Below are 16,215 nucleotides of genomic sequence, written 5' to 3' on the forward strand. Positions count from 1 at the left end.
GAATTGCTGAATTATTGCCCTAAAGACGGACTGATACATATGAGAATCATAGCTAATTTTTTATTGCTTATGATTTCTTCATTTGGCTGTTGGACATTTTTCGAGGTCTGTTTCCCTTTCTCCCCACCAGTCCTTCTTGCTGGCTGGTCTGGCTGCCCTGTGCTGGGACCATTTCTGGGTCACTGTGATGGTGCCTCCCAGCAAAATCCTCTTTGACCAATCACTTCGAGGTAAGATATCACCCTGGGATAGAATGGTGAAACTCCACTACTTCACTTCAGCTCCATCTTAGCTCATTATAGATAGGTCGCCGCCATTCGTTGTTCGCATGCTGGAACCGTTCTTTGCTGGATCGCTGCCCATTTTCCCTCCCGAGCTGCCTGGAAATCCTTGCCCAGGAACGTACATGCTGCTAGTGCATTCTTCATAGCTGCTTTACTTTTGGCTGGTAGGTTATCACCTGTCTAGAGCGATTGTTCTCTTTTTCATCCATCTGTGTTATCGATGATCGGGAGTTCAAGGACCTGATAATGGAATCATGTCTCCAGGCATGTAAAAGAAGCCCTAATCTTACTGCCTTATCCCACATGAATCCTGAGCGGCTGGAACTATATCTTAACCAGCGTCCGAGTGCCCGGATATATTATGTGACTCCTTTTGATTAGTGGGGTGTTGCAGCCCCCCCTCTATCGCAGTTCGCATTGACTTACAATGGCTCGAATCCTACTCTGCTTCCTTCCTTCTCTGCTTCCTTCTTTCTATGGATGCATGGGTCTTGAACCTGGAGCTGGAGTGCTTCAAAGGGGTCATCTTTGGGGCTGCTTCATTGTCAGCACCTTTGGGGTAGAACAAGTACTTACCTGGCTTTTACCCATATCCGCGGCCTGCATATGGACATTGTACAATGTATTCCTAAGGGAATCTTTCTACAAGCATTTGACCTACTCTAACACGACTACGAAGGATACTTACATGACTTTCCCCATTTTCTTTGTGGTTCCCCCTAGGGTCCCTATAGCTTCTCACCAAAGGCTGGAATTCTAGCATCTACATAGGAAATATTACACAATTGAATGTAATAAATTGCTGCACTGCACTCCTGCCTCCTGAAATGTACGAGTTACAGTGTCCACATTTTGTTACATTGCATTCGCCCATTTCTAGTAGTAGATTGAGACCACATAAATGTTAAATAATTAGAACAAAAATGTACTCTAAATGTTGGGGTCCCTTTGGGGCATGTGCTAACCCCTAAACTCTCTTTAGGTGCTACACCGGGTGTGGGTTCTACTTGCATGTTAACTATCCTATCTGTACATGCAACATGGATGTGGTCTACAGGGTGCAGAGCTACTCAAGATGAGCATTTATCTCACCCAAAAATCTTACAATGAAATAAGATGCAACAAATTAGACTTAGGGCACATTTAGTGGGTGTGAAATACACCATTATTGTTTTTTTTTGGTGAAGATCTTCTCATTTCTTATTTCCTTAACATTTATTAAAGGAAGAACTACTTTCACAGAAAGCCATCAGCCTGATTACATTGGCTGGGCTTCATGGGATGTGATGGAGCTAACTGATCATTGCACACTTGGGTGGTCTGTTTATTCACACAGGTGTGCTTACACACACACGGGTACAGTGTGGATAATAAGGGCTGGGATTTAGGAGCAGGTCTGGCCCTCTGGCCACCCTTTGCATATACAAATGTTGAGCATGTGCGTCAGACACCTAGGTAAGCACTGTGAAGCCCAGCAGGTAGAACCCCATAAGGGTGCAGACTGCACGTTGCAAGGAATGGGTCTGAAAGGGCCCATCACTTGCAACACATGTATTTCATTTCTTTCAATAGTTAAGAGGCGTAATATAAAAAAAAATTGACATGCTCATGTTCTGTATGAGCGTTTGATTTTGGGCACTGCAAAGCTAGTAGTGGTCTGAAAGGAACCGTACCTCCACTGCTCATTACCTTGCACATGGCTTGCACACAGGCAGGCCAGATGCAGGGGAACAGGCCTTAGGGCAGCGGCCTTCAAACTGTGGGCCTGGCGCCCATAAGTGGGCTCAGATGTTACCCAGGGAAGGTGTGGGGCTCTTTAAAGAGAGAGAGTAAGGTGACTGGTTATAAAAGAAAATATAAGCACATCTGGTATTTGGGGGGGTGGCAACAATATTTTTACTCCTATGGTAAGATTATGTATCAGACTACTTATGAATAGAACACTTTAAAAAGGTGTGAGCCTTTGATAGTGCTTTTCCTGTCCACACTGCACAGTATTCCAAACAAAGCCAAACTCTATAATTAAGTCACAAAATGAGGCTCTACAGGGCCACACCATGTCTTACACGGAGCAAGGACAGAAAATGTTTAGGGACTGCATGCATCTTTTGAAAAAAATAGAACTGTTTCTGAATGTTGTCCTGAATTTAGGGATCATTGCTATATTACAGGATCAAAGAAACAGTGGCCTGTAGCAGTTAAGCCATGAAGTGGAAGGCTGCTAGCAGAACCATTGAAAGCAGTATACATTTTCTTATCTTTTGCCCACGGTATGTACTCCAAGAAAATTGACGCTCAAACATCCACAATCAGACACGTTTTCACAATGCAGTTTCGTATAGGGTATCTTGAAGGAAGACCAAATGATTTAAATCTCTGATAGAGATACCGCATTCTGTTTGCAACTGTCACTCCAACTGCAAGCCCCATGACATCCTAGACCTAGTCATCAATATTTGGGTAAGTAATCAATTTCCATAACTTAAAATGTAGCTTTTCAGGCACAGGACCTTGGTTAAAAGAGATTCTATGTGTTTATGTAATGCTGGTATGTTAGATTATGTTATGATGCTAGGTTTGTATGGTATTTTAGACAATGGTATTAAACAATTTTTTCTGGGTCTTTTTATGCTGAGCTAAGTGAGTATGCCATGCCATGGAATTTAAGGCCATGGGTTTTGTAATACTATGGTTTGCTGTGCTATGTCCTGGTACGCCTTGTAATGTTCTTTCCTGCTGCATTATTATATGTGGTAATACTACACTAGGTAATCATGTGTGATGTTGATTATGGTGTGAATCGTATAACAATATGGAATGTATGCTTGCTTTCAATTGGTTTTCTACCTATGCTGAGCCCACATCTGCAATCAGCCGCTCTGGGATAGTTAAATGGACTATCAACAGACCTCGATGGATCACTTCACATCCACTGTCACTTAAAGACTGTCTGATTTATGCTTTTTTTTACACCTTCTCCCACAGTCAATCAGCATAGCATGAACATAAATGAACACACAGCTGACACATACTATTAATGTTAAACCTCTCTACTAGACTCTGTGAATACCAGTGTCTTTGCTACGCAATGCACAGCTTCATCATATGAAGCAATATCAGACCATGGCCCTCTTGAATGGCATACCACCTTCTACTTAGCGGTTGGAGGCCATCTAAAATAGACAAGCCATGTAAAATAGCGCAACATACCTTGAAATCTTTGAATTTTGGCTGTTCTTGCCTCAGCCACTCGTTTGTCCTCGTCAGATTCGCACTTGTTTCCTTCTTCCTCCTCTGGGCAGCTTTTACAATCATGGAAAGTAAGATAAATGGATATGTGTGTATACTCGTGCAATACCGAAGTAAATGACGCAGAAATATTAAGCATGGCCTTTCCCCAAACTGCATTTCAATATTATATCATTTAAGTGTCAAGTTTGGGTAAGAACCACAGTACTATAAATATACTGCAGGAATCAACATAAACAATGTAACCCCACACATGATTTCTTCTGGAACAAATCTTTCAAATTTATGGATGAAATTGACATACCTCCTGTGGTGAATTGTGTCCCCCCCTTTGCCTCAAAAAAACCCCACACCTGCTTGACTGGCACTCACTGTGATGTCAAAAAGCCAGGAATGGGTGAAGGGGAAGGACAAAGTGGGACCCGAGCTGGCTTGTTGTAGGGCTCCAGAGGGCAGAGAGGCACATGAGAAGCTTGAGAGGAATGGCCTTCGCCTCCCCCTTTATGAGCAGAAGACCAAACTCTTATAGAGCAATGGATCCCATGGGGAATACCCGGGTTTGAAATCTGCAGTGGCAAACTTGTAAAGGCACATGTCTAAATTATTAAAATAAAATACCTAAAGACTTGGACACAGCATGGTAACAATAATAAATAAAAGGGGCAATTTAAACTAACAATGAAAAAAAGTAAATACCTACTAATAGAGACTAATTGAACTAACTGAATTTTGAAAGGACAAATGACAAAAGAGAACTACATGCAGGACAAGTGGAAAAATATTTCCCAACCAATCAGAAACCAGCCGTAGGAGGGAGTTCTGGCTATATAAACAGGGCTGTTTCAGATGAAGATTGACAAGGTCAGGGAGTGGATCTCGGCAGCTCCAGGAGGTAAATGAGGAAAAGCTGCTGCTGGAGAGGTGCAAAAAGAGGAGCTGACTCCCTGAGAGAGGAGACTGCCTGTCTGGGAGAGCTACCTGGTGAAGCTGCTTGGAGGGAGGTCCTGCTGTGCCCTCCCTGACTGTTCCCAGGGTAGAAGAGCTGCAGTACCCGCTGCATCTGGAGAGACCCCGCCCGAGAGAGGGAGAGACGGGAAGATCCGGGGATCCTGGCAGAATGAGTGGAAGCTGAATGGGTGAGTCCTATTTGAGTATCACATAAGCAGCTCGCCCCATTCTCCTTAGAGTGCAAAGGGGGTCTGCCATGCCAGAGTGGGGTGGGAGAGACGCGACAGAATCCCAGAGTGGAGTGAAAGAGAGAAGAACACCAAGAAGATGGGGTACACCAAAGCATCACAAGAATAGGGTGATGTACTAAAGCACCCCAAGAATGAGGGGCTACCCCAAAGCACCCAAACAAAGAGGGGGTACCCAGAAGCACCCCCAAGAAAAGGGATACACTAAAGCAAACCAAGAAAGAGGGGGCGAGACGGAAGCAACCCAAAAAAGGGGGTACCATTGAAGTATCCCAAGAAAGAGGTGGGTACACTGAAGCACCCAAGGAAGAGATGGTATCAGAAAACACTCCCAAGAAAGAGAGGTTACAACAAAGAACCCCAATTAGAACACAGCAGGACTTGCCAACATGTACATAGAGATGGAATTCTTTTTCAGCAGACCTGGTCCCGTAAATCCAAGTATACACCCAAACCTTTGTTTGATTCTTGTAATGTGAGATGGCCCCTAGCAGTCGATGCAGCGGTGAGTTGGCTACTAAGGCCTTCGTGTTGCTGGGTGGAAGTTGGATCTTGGTGGGAACTTAGAATCAGAATATCGGACCAGGTTCTCACACACACTGGCCTGCATGATCAATGTCGATTGCACAGGCATTACCAGGAATGTTTGTGCTACTAAATTTGGATACCTTGCTGCAGGTGCTCTGTCTTGGACCTCTAGTGTTATAGGTGGGGAGATAGGTTGTTCATAGGTGCTAAATAAAATGTCTGCCTGGGAGACTCAGCCACCCTTTTAGGATGAGACATTTCTGAAGAGATGAAGTGGTAGATCTCAGATGTTCAAGCAGGACACTAAGTGTCCAACAATGAGAGAGTAACACATGGGCTTCGCAGACGTAGCAGTTATGCCTAAGGATGGTAAATGAGTGAGCACATTCTGATATACCAGCTAATTTAACCTTTATAGCTGGTTGAAAACATTCACCAATAGATTACATTTGAGTATCAGAATGAATGTGGAAGTAGGCTACATTCCACGTGTTTCACTCCTGCATTTTGGGCTTGTGGATTCCTAAGGGGAACATGGCGGGTAGTGTAGAAGCCAATATGTCTCCAGAGGATACAGGGAAGGGCAGCGAAGTATTAAAGCTGCAGTTCCTCGAATCCTGAAGTTACACTTTAAAAGAACTTGAGTTATGCCCAAGCCGACATTGAATTCCTGTTCGGGAGACAACACCGCAAGCGTTAGCTGTGGATTTGTGTCAAGCAATCGCAGTAAGGAACAAGTTACTTACCTGTAACTGTTGTTCTCCAGCATGGGTCTGGCATGGATTCACATGCTCATGAATATTCCCCGTCGTCAGGCTGGGAATCCTCGGTAAAGAAAAAACCAGTATCAGTTTCGTTTCTGATCTGTCTTTCGTAGTAATAACCAATCACTGGTCTCTGCGTCATACTGACCACAGCCAATGACTGCCCTCTACCTAAGCACCGCCTCTGGCAGCCATCTTCAGATTTGGAAGCACGTGAAGTGGCAGTATGACCAAGTGAAGAGCCGCAGAGGGGTAGGCGGGAGGGTTCGCATGTGAATCCATGCCAGACCCATGCTGGAGAACAACAGTTACAGGTAAGTAACTTGTTCCTTCTCCAGCATGGGGTCTGGCATGGATTCACATGCTCATGAATAAAGAATACATAGCAGTACACACATGCACAACCACGGGAGGTGGCAAAGGCTCAACATTAAGCATCACATCAACTCAACATTAAGCATCTTACCTCCTCACCAGGCTCACCTCAGGCGAACAGGTTGCGCAGCACTGCTTGGCCGACCCTGGACTCCTCCCTGGAATCCCGGTCGACGCAGTAGAATTTCGTGAAGGTGTGCGTCGACCTCCACGTAGCAGCCCTGCATATGTCCAGCAGGGGCACACCAGATAGGAACTCCGTGGTAGCTGCGATCGCTCTGGTGGAATGGGCTCTCGGACGGCCAGGCAGCGGTCGGTTTGCCAACCGGTGACAGCACATGATACAGCCGGAGAGCCATCTGGAGATGGAAGCCTTCGAGAGAGCCTTCCCCTGATTGACAGGTCCAAAGTTCACAAAGAGTTGTGACGTCTTCCGAAAACCCTTCGTGCGGTCCACGTAGAACTTCAGCGCTCTAGCTACATCCAGCGAGTGCAAAGTCCTCTCAGCCGGCGACGAAGGCGACGGGAAGAACACAGGTAACACCAAGGGTTCGTTGAGATGGAAGTCCGACGGTACCTTGGGCATGAAGGAGGGGTGCGTCCTGAGCACTACCCTCGTGTCGTGGAAAGTCAAGTACGGGGCCTTGCAGGAAAGGGCCTGGATCTCTCCCACTCGTCGTGCGGAGGTGATGGCCACAAGAAAAGCTGTTTTCCACGATAGAAACTTCAACGGGGCCGAGTGCAGAGGCTCGAACGGAGGTCCCATGAGCTTGGTCAGCACCACGTTGAGCTCCCACGCCGGGGCCGGAGCCTTCACCGGCGGGAACGATCTGAACAGTCCCTTCATGAACTCTTTCACCAGACGATGAGACCACAAGGACGTCCGGCCCGTGGTTCTGGTGTATCGGGAGATCGCAGCAAGATGAATCTTGATGGACGCATGTGCCAGACCAGCTTTGGCCAGCGTCAGCAGGTACGGCAGTACTTGGGGAGCCGTAATCCGTAGAGGGTTAATCTTCTGTGCGTGGCACCAGACAGAGAACCTCTTCCATTTGTGTCCATAACATTTAAGAGTCGAGGACGCCCTGGCCTTTGCAAGAACCTCTCTGCAATCGGCCGGTATGTCGTATCCTCCAAACTCTAGTGCTGCAGGAGCCAGGCCTGCAAGTTCAGCGACTTCGGGTCGTGGTGGAGGATGGCGCCTCCTTCCCTGGAGAGTAGATCCGCGTCCGCCGGCAGCTTGATCGGCGGGGACGCTGACAAGTCCAGAAGGTCCGGGAACCATATCTGCCTCGGCCACGCAGGTGCGACGAGGATCATCCTGCACCGTGACCTCTTGAGCTGGTTGACGAGCCGGATTAGCAGAGGCAAGGGAGGGAACGCGTAGAGGAACAGGCCCTCCCAGGGGAACGAGAAAGCATCGCCCATGCTCCTCGTCTGGGGAAACCTGCTGGCGAACCTCCGGCACTTGGCGTTCGTCGCCGTCGCGAACAGGTCGATCTGGGGTGTGCCCCACCGTCGGAAGAGGCGATCCACCAGATCCTGCCGTAGTTCCCACTCGTGGCACGAGCGCAGCTCCCTGCTGAGTGAGTCGGCGATGGTGTTTCTTATCCCTGCCAGATGAAACGGCACCAGAAAAATCCCTTGGGCGACGGCCCAATGCCACAGGTCCTGCGCCTCCTTGGACAGCGCTGGGGACCTGGTTCCGCCCTGTTTCCTGATGTAAAACATGGTGGTGGTGTTGTCGGTGAAGATCCTCACCACCTTGCCCTTGAGGGACGGAAGGAAGGACCTGAGGGCCCAAAACACTGCACGGAGCTCCAGGACGTTGATATGTAGGGACTTCTCCGTCGGGAGCCAGAGTCCCCTTGCGTGCAGATTTTCGGTGTGCGCTCCCCACCCTTCCAGGGAGGCATCCGTGGTCACAGTCTCCTGGTGGGCTGGGGTCTGGAAGTCCATGCCCGCCGTCAGATGCGCGCGGGTGCCCCACCACCGTATCGCTCGTCGGAAACTCTCGTCGAGCTTGATCCTTTCCTCGAAGCTGCCCGTCGTCTGGATCCAGCGCGCATCCAGGAATTCTTGCAACGGGCGCATCCGGAGCCTGCACATGGGAATGAGGTAGATGCAGGAAGACATCATCCCGAGGAGGGACTTGATGGACCTCACTTTGGCCGCGTCGGCCACCAACATCCGTTGCACCTTGCCCAAGATGGTCCTGGTCCTCTCCTCCGACGGGGAGGCCAGAAGGGACACTGTGTCGAGCCTGGCTCCCAGAAACAGTGCGACTTGCGCGGGCACCAGGTGGGATTTGGCGTAGTTCACGGAGAATCCCAGGTCCGTGAGGAGTTGGACGGTCCTTGCCGTGTGGACCACGGCGAGCTCCCTCGTCTTGGCGCGGATGAGCCAGTCGTCCAGGTAGGGGTAGACGTGGATCCCCTCGCGGCGCAGCTGCGCCGCCACCGGTGCAAGGCACTTGGTGAATACCCTGGGTGCCGACCGTAGTCCGAAGGGAAGGGCTTTGAACTGGTAATGACGCCCTAGGACCACGAATCTGAGGAATTTGCGGTGCCCCTTTAGGATGGGAATGTGGAAGTAGGCATCCTCCAAATCCAATGACGATAGGAAGTCTCCTTCCTCCAGCTGACCCAGGACGTGCTGGAGGGTGACCATCCGGAACTTCTGCGCCTTGATGAACTTGTTCAGACGTCGCAGGTCCAGGATGGGGCGCCATCCTCCCGTCTTCTTCTTCACGAGGAAGTATCTCGAGTAGACTCCGGAGCCCCGAAGCCTCTTTGGGACGAGTTCGATGGCGCCCTTTCTGAGCATCGCCTTTACCTCCAGGAGAAGTTGAGGGACGTGAAGTTCTTTCCTGGCCACGGGGGGGACGCGCGGGCACCTTCTTTGAAACTCGAGCGCGTGGCCCCGGGCCAGGGCGTCCAGCACCCAACGGTCGGTGGAGATGGACTCCCACACGCTGACGAAGCCCGCCAGCCGGCCTCCCACCGGGGTGCTTCGGTGGGGGCCCGACCCCAAGGCCGGTTCAATCCTGCTTGGACGCGGCCTTGCCGCCTTGACCTCCTTGGCGACGACGGCGGGGTCCGCTAGACTTGCCTCGTCCTCTGTAGGCCTCTTGCGACGACGAGCGGGCCGCTTGACGGTAGGAAGCGAAACCGCCGCCGGAACCTTTGGAGGCGCCCTTGCCTCCGCCGCTCCGAAAGGGCGTCCGTTGTTGCAGGACTCCAAGGGCCCGGGCCGTCTCAGTATCCGCCTTGATGGCCTGAAGGGAATCGTCCACTGTCTTCCCAAACAGGTTGTTCCCGTCGAAGGGCATGTCCAGGACTCTGGTCTGGACGTCCTGCCGGAAGTCCGTAGCTTTGAGCCATCCACGACGTCGAAGGCAAACACCGTTGCCCAGCTGGCGGAATCCAGTGTCGGCGATGTCCGTCGCCACGGTGATGGCGTGGTCCGAGGCCACCTCACCTTCCTGCAGGATCTCAAGGGCCTCCGCCCTCTTGTCGTCCGGCAGAAAATCCAGCAGAGGAGCCATCTTGTACCAGAGCTCCCTGTCGTAGCGGGCCACGATAGCCAAGGCGTTGGCCGCTTTAATCGTCGTCGCTGCCGACGAGATGACTCTACGCCCCATAGTATCCAATTTCTTTCCCTCGCCGTCCGGCGGGGAAGTCGATGTGGAGGCCGCACCCCCCCCCGCTTTCTTCCTGGCTGCCGCGGAGACGACGGAGTCCGGGGTAGGCTGCGCCCGGAGGCATAGGGGGGCCGTGTCCGGGACCCGGTACTTTTTCTCGTACCGGTCTCTTCTAGCTGGCGTCGTGGAAGGGTTCTTGAGGAGGGAAAGGCCCTCATCCCAAATGTCGTCCAACAGAGGCACTGCGAGGACCGTCTTCCTCTTGGCCTCGCGCCGCTGATAAAGGAAGCCTTCCTTTTTCTTCTCCTCAGGGCAGAGTTGGAAAAGCTCGGAAGCCCTGGAGATCATGGAGTGGAAAGATCCGATCTCGTCGGGCGGAGAGGCCCTGGTGGGAGGCGACGACGGAAAATCCTCGTCGTATGCCTCGTCGTCCGTACCCGTCGCTGCCGTGTCAGTCCCCGTATCATCCCCTCGGGTGGACGGGGAGGAGGGCTGGAAGGGGCGCGACGGTTGAAAAGGAGGTGGTGGATGGATCCTTCTTTTCTTGGTAGGGGGAACACCAGAAGGTCCCGGTTCTGGATCCCCCGACGGGAGAGGTTCCTCCGTCGGTAACAGTAGCCTCGTCCTTATCTCGGAGCATAAGGACTGTATGGCCAACAAAATGGCCGCCGAGTTGTCTTGCGGCGCTGGCAGAGGGGAATCCGACGGGCGAGCAGGGGCCCCGTCGGTATCCTCGACGATGTCGTCGTCGTCACCTGCGTCGGGGTCCATTCCGACGGGCTGGCCTTCTTCCACGCCTAGGCCGTGGCTTAAGACCTCGATCAGTTCCTCTTCTGAGGTTGAGGCCGACTCTACGACGACGCCCTGCCCCCCCTTCTTCTTCCCCACGGAGGGTTTCACGGGGGTCCTATCGATGGGCACAAAGGAAGACTCCCTCCGAGGAGGCAGGGAGATTCTGGGCCCTGAGGCCGCCACCACTGGTGCAGCCACCACAGGCTGAGCCAGGGCCGCCGCGACCGTTTCGATAGAGGGCTTGGTCGGATGGATCAAGGCCTTCACCACCTTAGGTGCGCTCACCGCCTTATCCTTGAGGGAGGGGGCACTGCCACGCTCCTCCTCTGCCTTAGAGCTCGACCGGGGCCTCTCCAGGAGCTTCGCCGGGTGCTCGGCCTTCCTCTTACCCGACCCAGAGCGTTGGCTCGTGGTTGATGGTGCCGGGGAGGGTGCGCCCTGCCTGGCGCCCGCAGAGCCCGACCGTTCGGCGCTCCCGGTGCCAGCGGACTCGCGGTGCTTGGCCTTATGTTGGGCCCCCGTCGCCGGGGCGCCCTCAAAGGTCTTAGAAGACCGCTCGGATTTCTTCTTCTTCTCGCCAGACGGGCTCTTACCCTCCAGCCAGTTGGCGAGACGTTGATGGCGGTCCTTCATGGTCCGTTCCGACATGTTGCCGCAAAACGCACAGTCCTTCTCCACGTGCGTCTTGTCCTCATGAAGGCAGTAAAGGCAGAAAGAGTGTTCGTCCTCCTTGAAGACGTTCTGCAGCTGGCATCCAGGGCAGACCCTGAACAGCTTTCCGGGCGTCGAGCTTCCCTTCTCCTGGGCCATCTCCGAGACAGGGCCTGAGAAGCTTCTGGAGTCCTCCGAAGTGTAGCTCGACGAAATCTTCACCCTTGAGGGGCACAGATGAATCCGACACGGGTCCCCGTTGATCGGATGTAGGATCGGTGGAGCTTGAGGCTCTTTTGACCGAAAGAATCGAAGTTTTTGTAAAAAGCGCGAAAAAATAGCACTAACGCTCGAGAGCAATAGCACGAGGATCCCAACACATGAACGTGCGGTAAAAATCTGAAGATGGCTGCCAGAGGCGGTGCTTAGGTAGAGGGCAGTCATTGGCTGTGGTCAGTATGACGCAGAGACCAGTGATTGGTTATTACTACGAAAGACAGATCAGAAACGAAACTGATACTGGTTTTTTCTTTACCGAGGATTCCCAGCCTGACGACGGGGAATATTCATGAGCATGTGAATCCATGCCAGACCCCATGCTGGAGAATAGTAGCTCTCTATCTAACAGTTCCAAGGCTTGTTCATAATTTTACTTTGAGTTTGAGTGCAAGGCTGCCAGGTTCGATCTTACGACTACCTTACTGAAACTGAACGCACATGACCATGAGCAACAAAGATACAAGGTTATTTTGGCCAAGGGTGAGATTGCTGATCAGAGACTCAAGAAAACATAAATGGAAGAAAAGATTTGGATCCTGGTCTTTGGAGAGTTTTTTTTTTTAGGGAGGTGGGAATATTGGTAATCTCTCTGGGATGTTAATGTGGTGATTGACACTTGGTAAATGCACAGGATGCTCCTGTTATTATACTGAGGAAATTGACTATTTTTCCTATTGAAGATAGTATGATGTTCCTTGCAAGGCCTGGCTTTCTGTGTGATTGCATCTGGCAGCTTCTTTGATTCAAGGTCCACGGATATTAATCCAGTGTAATCGAAACACCTGATCTTGGGTAGGGTGCTAGGACTTCCCATGAGGAACAAATTATGGTGAAGGGCATTCTTCTTTTGCGGGGCAGGGGGTTTTCACCAGTGCGAGGGCTTGACAGCTCATGGAGCTAAAGCAAAAACTATTCGGAAGCAACAGGAATGAAGGCAGTGTTCTCTGTGTTCACAGGCATTTTTGACGAAATTCAGTAAAAAAAAGATTGGATGTCTACCGGGTAAAAAATTAGGCTAGTTCCATCTATGTTGCTGAGATGTGGATGACAAGAATCCCTGCGATGCTAGGCACCTCAGGTAACTTCTAGGGTGGATCAGGGGCACTCCGTTAGTAGCCATACAGGCTAATACAGTTACTCCTGTCATTAGAGACCAAATAGAGAACAATCCTGTTGTTGGTGTACAGGATATAGTATGATATCAGATACACCATTTACCAGACTGCATGTATAGTACAGGTCAGAGATCACCTGAAATGGTTGGGAGTTACTGAGGCTGGTTTGGCCCCTGGCTCTATTGTCAAGCCATTCTTGTATCTGGTGCAGGGATGCTGCATAGAGTTCATGTTGGAGGAATTTTATGCCAGGACTGCTTCAATTAGATACTTTGAAGTCAAGATATATTTTGGCTGGGAGAAAAATATAGAGTAAATAATTCCAGTGGCTGACTGGAAACTATACACAAAGGTGTGACTTGGCCAACTACCATTTCTGGGTTTTCTGTGGCAAGGGCAGAAAAGGCAACAGAGGAGCGTTTGTCCTATTTGCGGGATCAAAAGCAGGCTGGCTATGATCCTGTTGCGTCATCCAAGAAAGGAAGCTATTGCCTATGCCTGAGTCGTGTTTTTGAGAAGAGCCTGAAAGCTTGCCCATAGAAGTTTTTCTATTTAAAATAAATGTTTAACCATTTAGGTTACAACATTTTAAAGACTTGCTTTTCTGGTTTTATTGCTGTTTTTAATTGTGTTCACATTGAAGTTCTAGTAACTTCAATAAGTATATTGTATATTATTGTGGCATGCACTGTATACAATAGAACAATGTTTGGGGCATAATTGTTATAACAATAATTAAGTAAGACAAAGGAAACACTGAAGGCCAAAAGGTATTGTGGACAATATGTACTGCATAATGGTAGCTGGGGTGCCTGCTTAGGGGTACATACTATTTTGTATTCAAAGGCCTGTGGTGATGGGCATATACTTTTGCTGGTGGCAAACATGTACATGTATGCATTTATTTATTTATATCTACAGGGAAGAACAATGTTCCTTTCACTGCAAAAGAATGTACAATAGATGAGATATCAGCTCTGACTGGAAGCAGTGAGCTACATACAATGGGGTGAGTTTGAGTGACATTCTGACCAGGTTGTCTTGGGGAATAAATGGAACAGTCACTGGGGACAATAAATGGGTGAACTTACATAGATTAAGGACAATACGCATTGGACATTTTTAAGTCCAGGTATGTGATAAGCCAGCTATTTTAGGGATGTGGCTATGATGGGCGAAGAGTTACAAATCTGATCCTCCCTCCTTTCTCCACTGGGGACACTATGTAGACAGGATGAAAACCACTCGGAATAAGACAGGCTTTCTTCTGGTCTTATTTCCCAGAGGGCAAGGATGGGAGTAAAATGGGCCATATAGCCACACAGGCAGAGTTAGATGCCTTACTGTAATGCTACTCCACCTCAGAATTATTGCCTTGCATAGATATGCACCATCCACCTCAGCAGAAAGTTAATATTTTGCAGTATGGCTTGTGGCCTCCAGATTCATTCTCTTCATTTGCAGGAATATATAGCAAAGTACTTTCACAGATATGCTGATATTTAAATGATGCCATTTGTGTTTTAGTGTGCCTTTTGTTTGTGTTCTTTATTGTTGTGATATTTACATACTCCGAGTTTTGGTGCACAAGAAGAAAGGAGCATTACAGTAATATTGTGACACTGTCCCGGGAGGATAGCTTAACGGCAACGTGCACGCCTTGGAAGCAAGACGACACGAAGCAACACAGGTTCGATCCCCGGGTCCGCGCTTAGAAACCTCTGGGTGTTTAAGCTCGTTATAAATACGCAACTAAGACAAAAAAAAACAATTATGCAACAAACAAAAAATCTATTCCTGTAACAGCGCCTCGAAGCCCGCGGGCTGTGTGAGCGCTTTAAAAAAAAATGCAAATGCACTGTGGTGTACGCTTTACTAATAACATTTCAATTTAAATGAAAATGGATGCCACATGTCTCAAAGTGGACGCTGGCATCAATAGTTGTCGCGTCCGTTTTGATCATCTGTAGGGGCATTTCTTAGGTAAGTAGGACCATTTCTAATTGGTGGCCCGAACCCCGTTCCTCCACCTGAAGTAAGGAAATAGTCATGAAAACTATTATGACACAGATGCCTGGTGACTTTGCCTAAATTCTTCAAACAAGACCACTGTATGGTGTCTAGTAGTCGTTCAAACTCAACTCAGTTTTCTTTTAATCATGTGGGTTTTACATTATTTTTAGTTTGGCAATCATCACCCATCTACCCAGAATGCACTCTGTGCCTCTCAGGTGCAGTCAGGGGGCTTGTATTTTGGGACTCAAGACATTAATCTCAGATTGCCAATCACTCCGACCATGTTCTGGGTAAATAATTACACAGAGTTAATTGCCCCGTCACCGGATTGATCATTTTTGAAAAAGTGTACACGTGTTTTTGTTGTTCATGTATTTTCTTGTATGTTCGGTTGTGTCTGTTCTTTTAACCTGCCTCCTCGTTGTTTCAGGTTGAGGCAGTAACAAACTCTATTGTCCAGATGTGATAAAGTTTTCATTTCCGCTTTGTGATGAAGCTGTCACGTCTTTGGGACATCTTGTGCAGCTTGTACTACAAAAATATAGATGCAGATGACAGTCTCCCATTTAGAATTGAAGTTAAAATTGTAACTACTGTGGACATTGATGGGGATTTAACTCCGTCTGTGAATTAAGTGTTAGCACTTTGAGGTAGACCACGGCCACTAGACACCCAATGTTTACTATCTCCTTCAAGGGTTACACAACACTGTTTAGATACATTACTTTATTCATTTATTTTTGGTACTTATAATCTGACAATAATTAACGTCAGAGTGCCAAATAATTGTGAAGCCAGAGCTAAACAAAGACTTGCAGGCTACAAGTGGGTCTGGGAGTTAATCCACAAGGCCCAGGTTAATCCCCTGTTAAAAGAGAGACTCAGGCAGAAGTCACTCAAGATTGTAATTTGGCAATTACAGTATTGCAGCACAAAGGGTTGCTCATATGCAGAAATAAGCAAGGAGTTACAACGGTAATCAGACAAGAGTAGTGGTTTCAAATCAATCGTACATGTGTTTCTTTTTAGACTGGAGGTAAAAAAGAGGAAATGCTTTTGGAATTAATTGAAAAGATGTTGATTTCACCTAAAGTTTGCATATCTGTTTCTGAGCGGTTAGGCTATTAAAGGCCTTGGATGGAATCAATGTCAATGTAACTGCTCAGTGGTTGGTGTGCATTGAGTGACTAGAGAGTCCACTGGTTACTTCTGAAGTGACCTAGTGACACATAGATTAAGCGTGCAGGACAATAGGATGTCAGATTTCAAGTGAGTCTCTTCAATCGTAATCATCTTTCTTTTGCAATATTGGACTGTTGATAC

At 49.0% G+C, this 16,215-nt stretch overlaps 1 protein-coding gene across 6 annotated transcripts in view; it reads right to left on the reverse strand.

Annotated features, from left to right (window-relative positions):
* The window catches only part of ARHGEF28 (Rho guanine nucleotide exchange factor 28), a 1,591,074-nt gene that overhangs the window by 136,912 nt on the left and 1,437,947 nt on the right, over positions 1-16,215 (reverse strand). For all 6 annotated transcript variants that reach the window (XM_069627491.1, XM_069627492.1, XM_069627490.1 and 3 more), the window contains one exon: positions 3,495-3,586. In XM_069627491.1, coding sequence (XP_069483592.1) covers positions 3,495-3,586 — 92 coding nt within the window. The remainder of the gene's footprint in view (positions 1-3,494; positions 3,587-16,215) is intronic.

This window comes from Ambystoma mexicanum, chromosome 6p (assembly GCF_040938575.1).
Source record: "Ambystoma mexicanum isolate Mex_15411 chromosome 6p, UKY_AmexF1_1, whole genome shotgun sequence".
NCBI classification, from domain to species: domain Eukaryota; kingdom Metazoa; phylum Chordata; class Amphibia; order Caudata; family Ambystomatidae; genus Ambystoma; species Ambystoma mexicanum.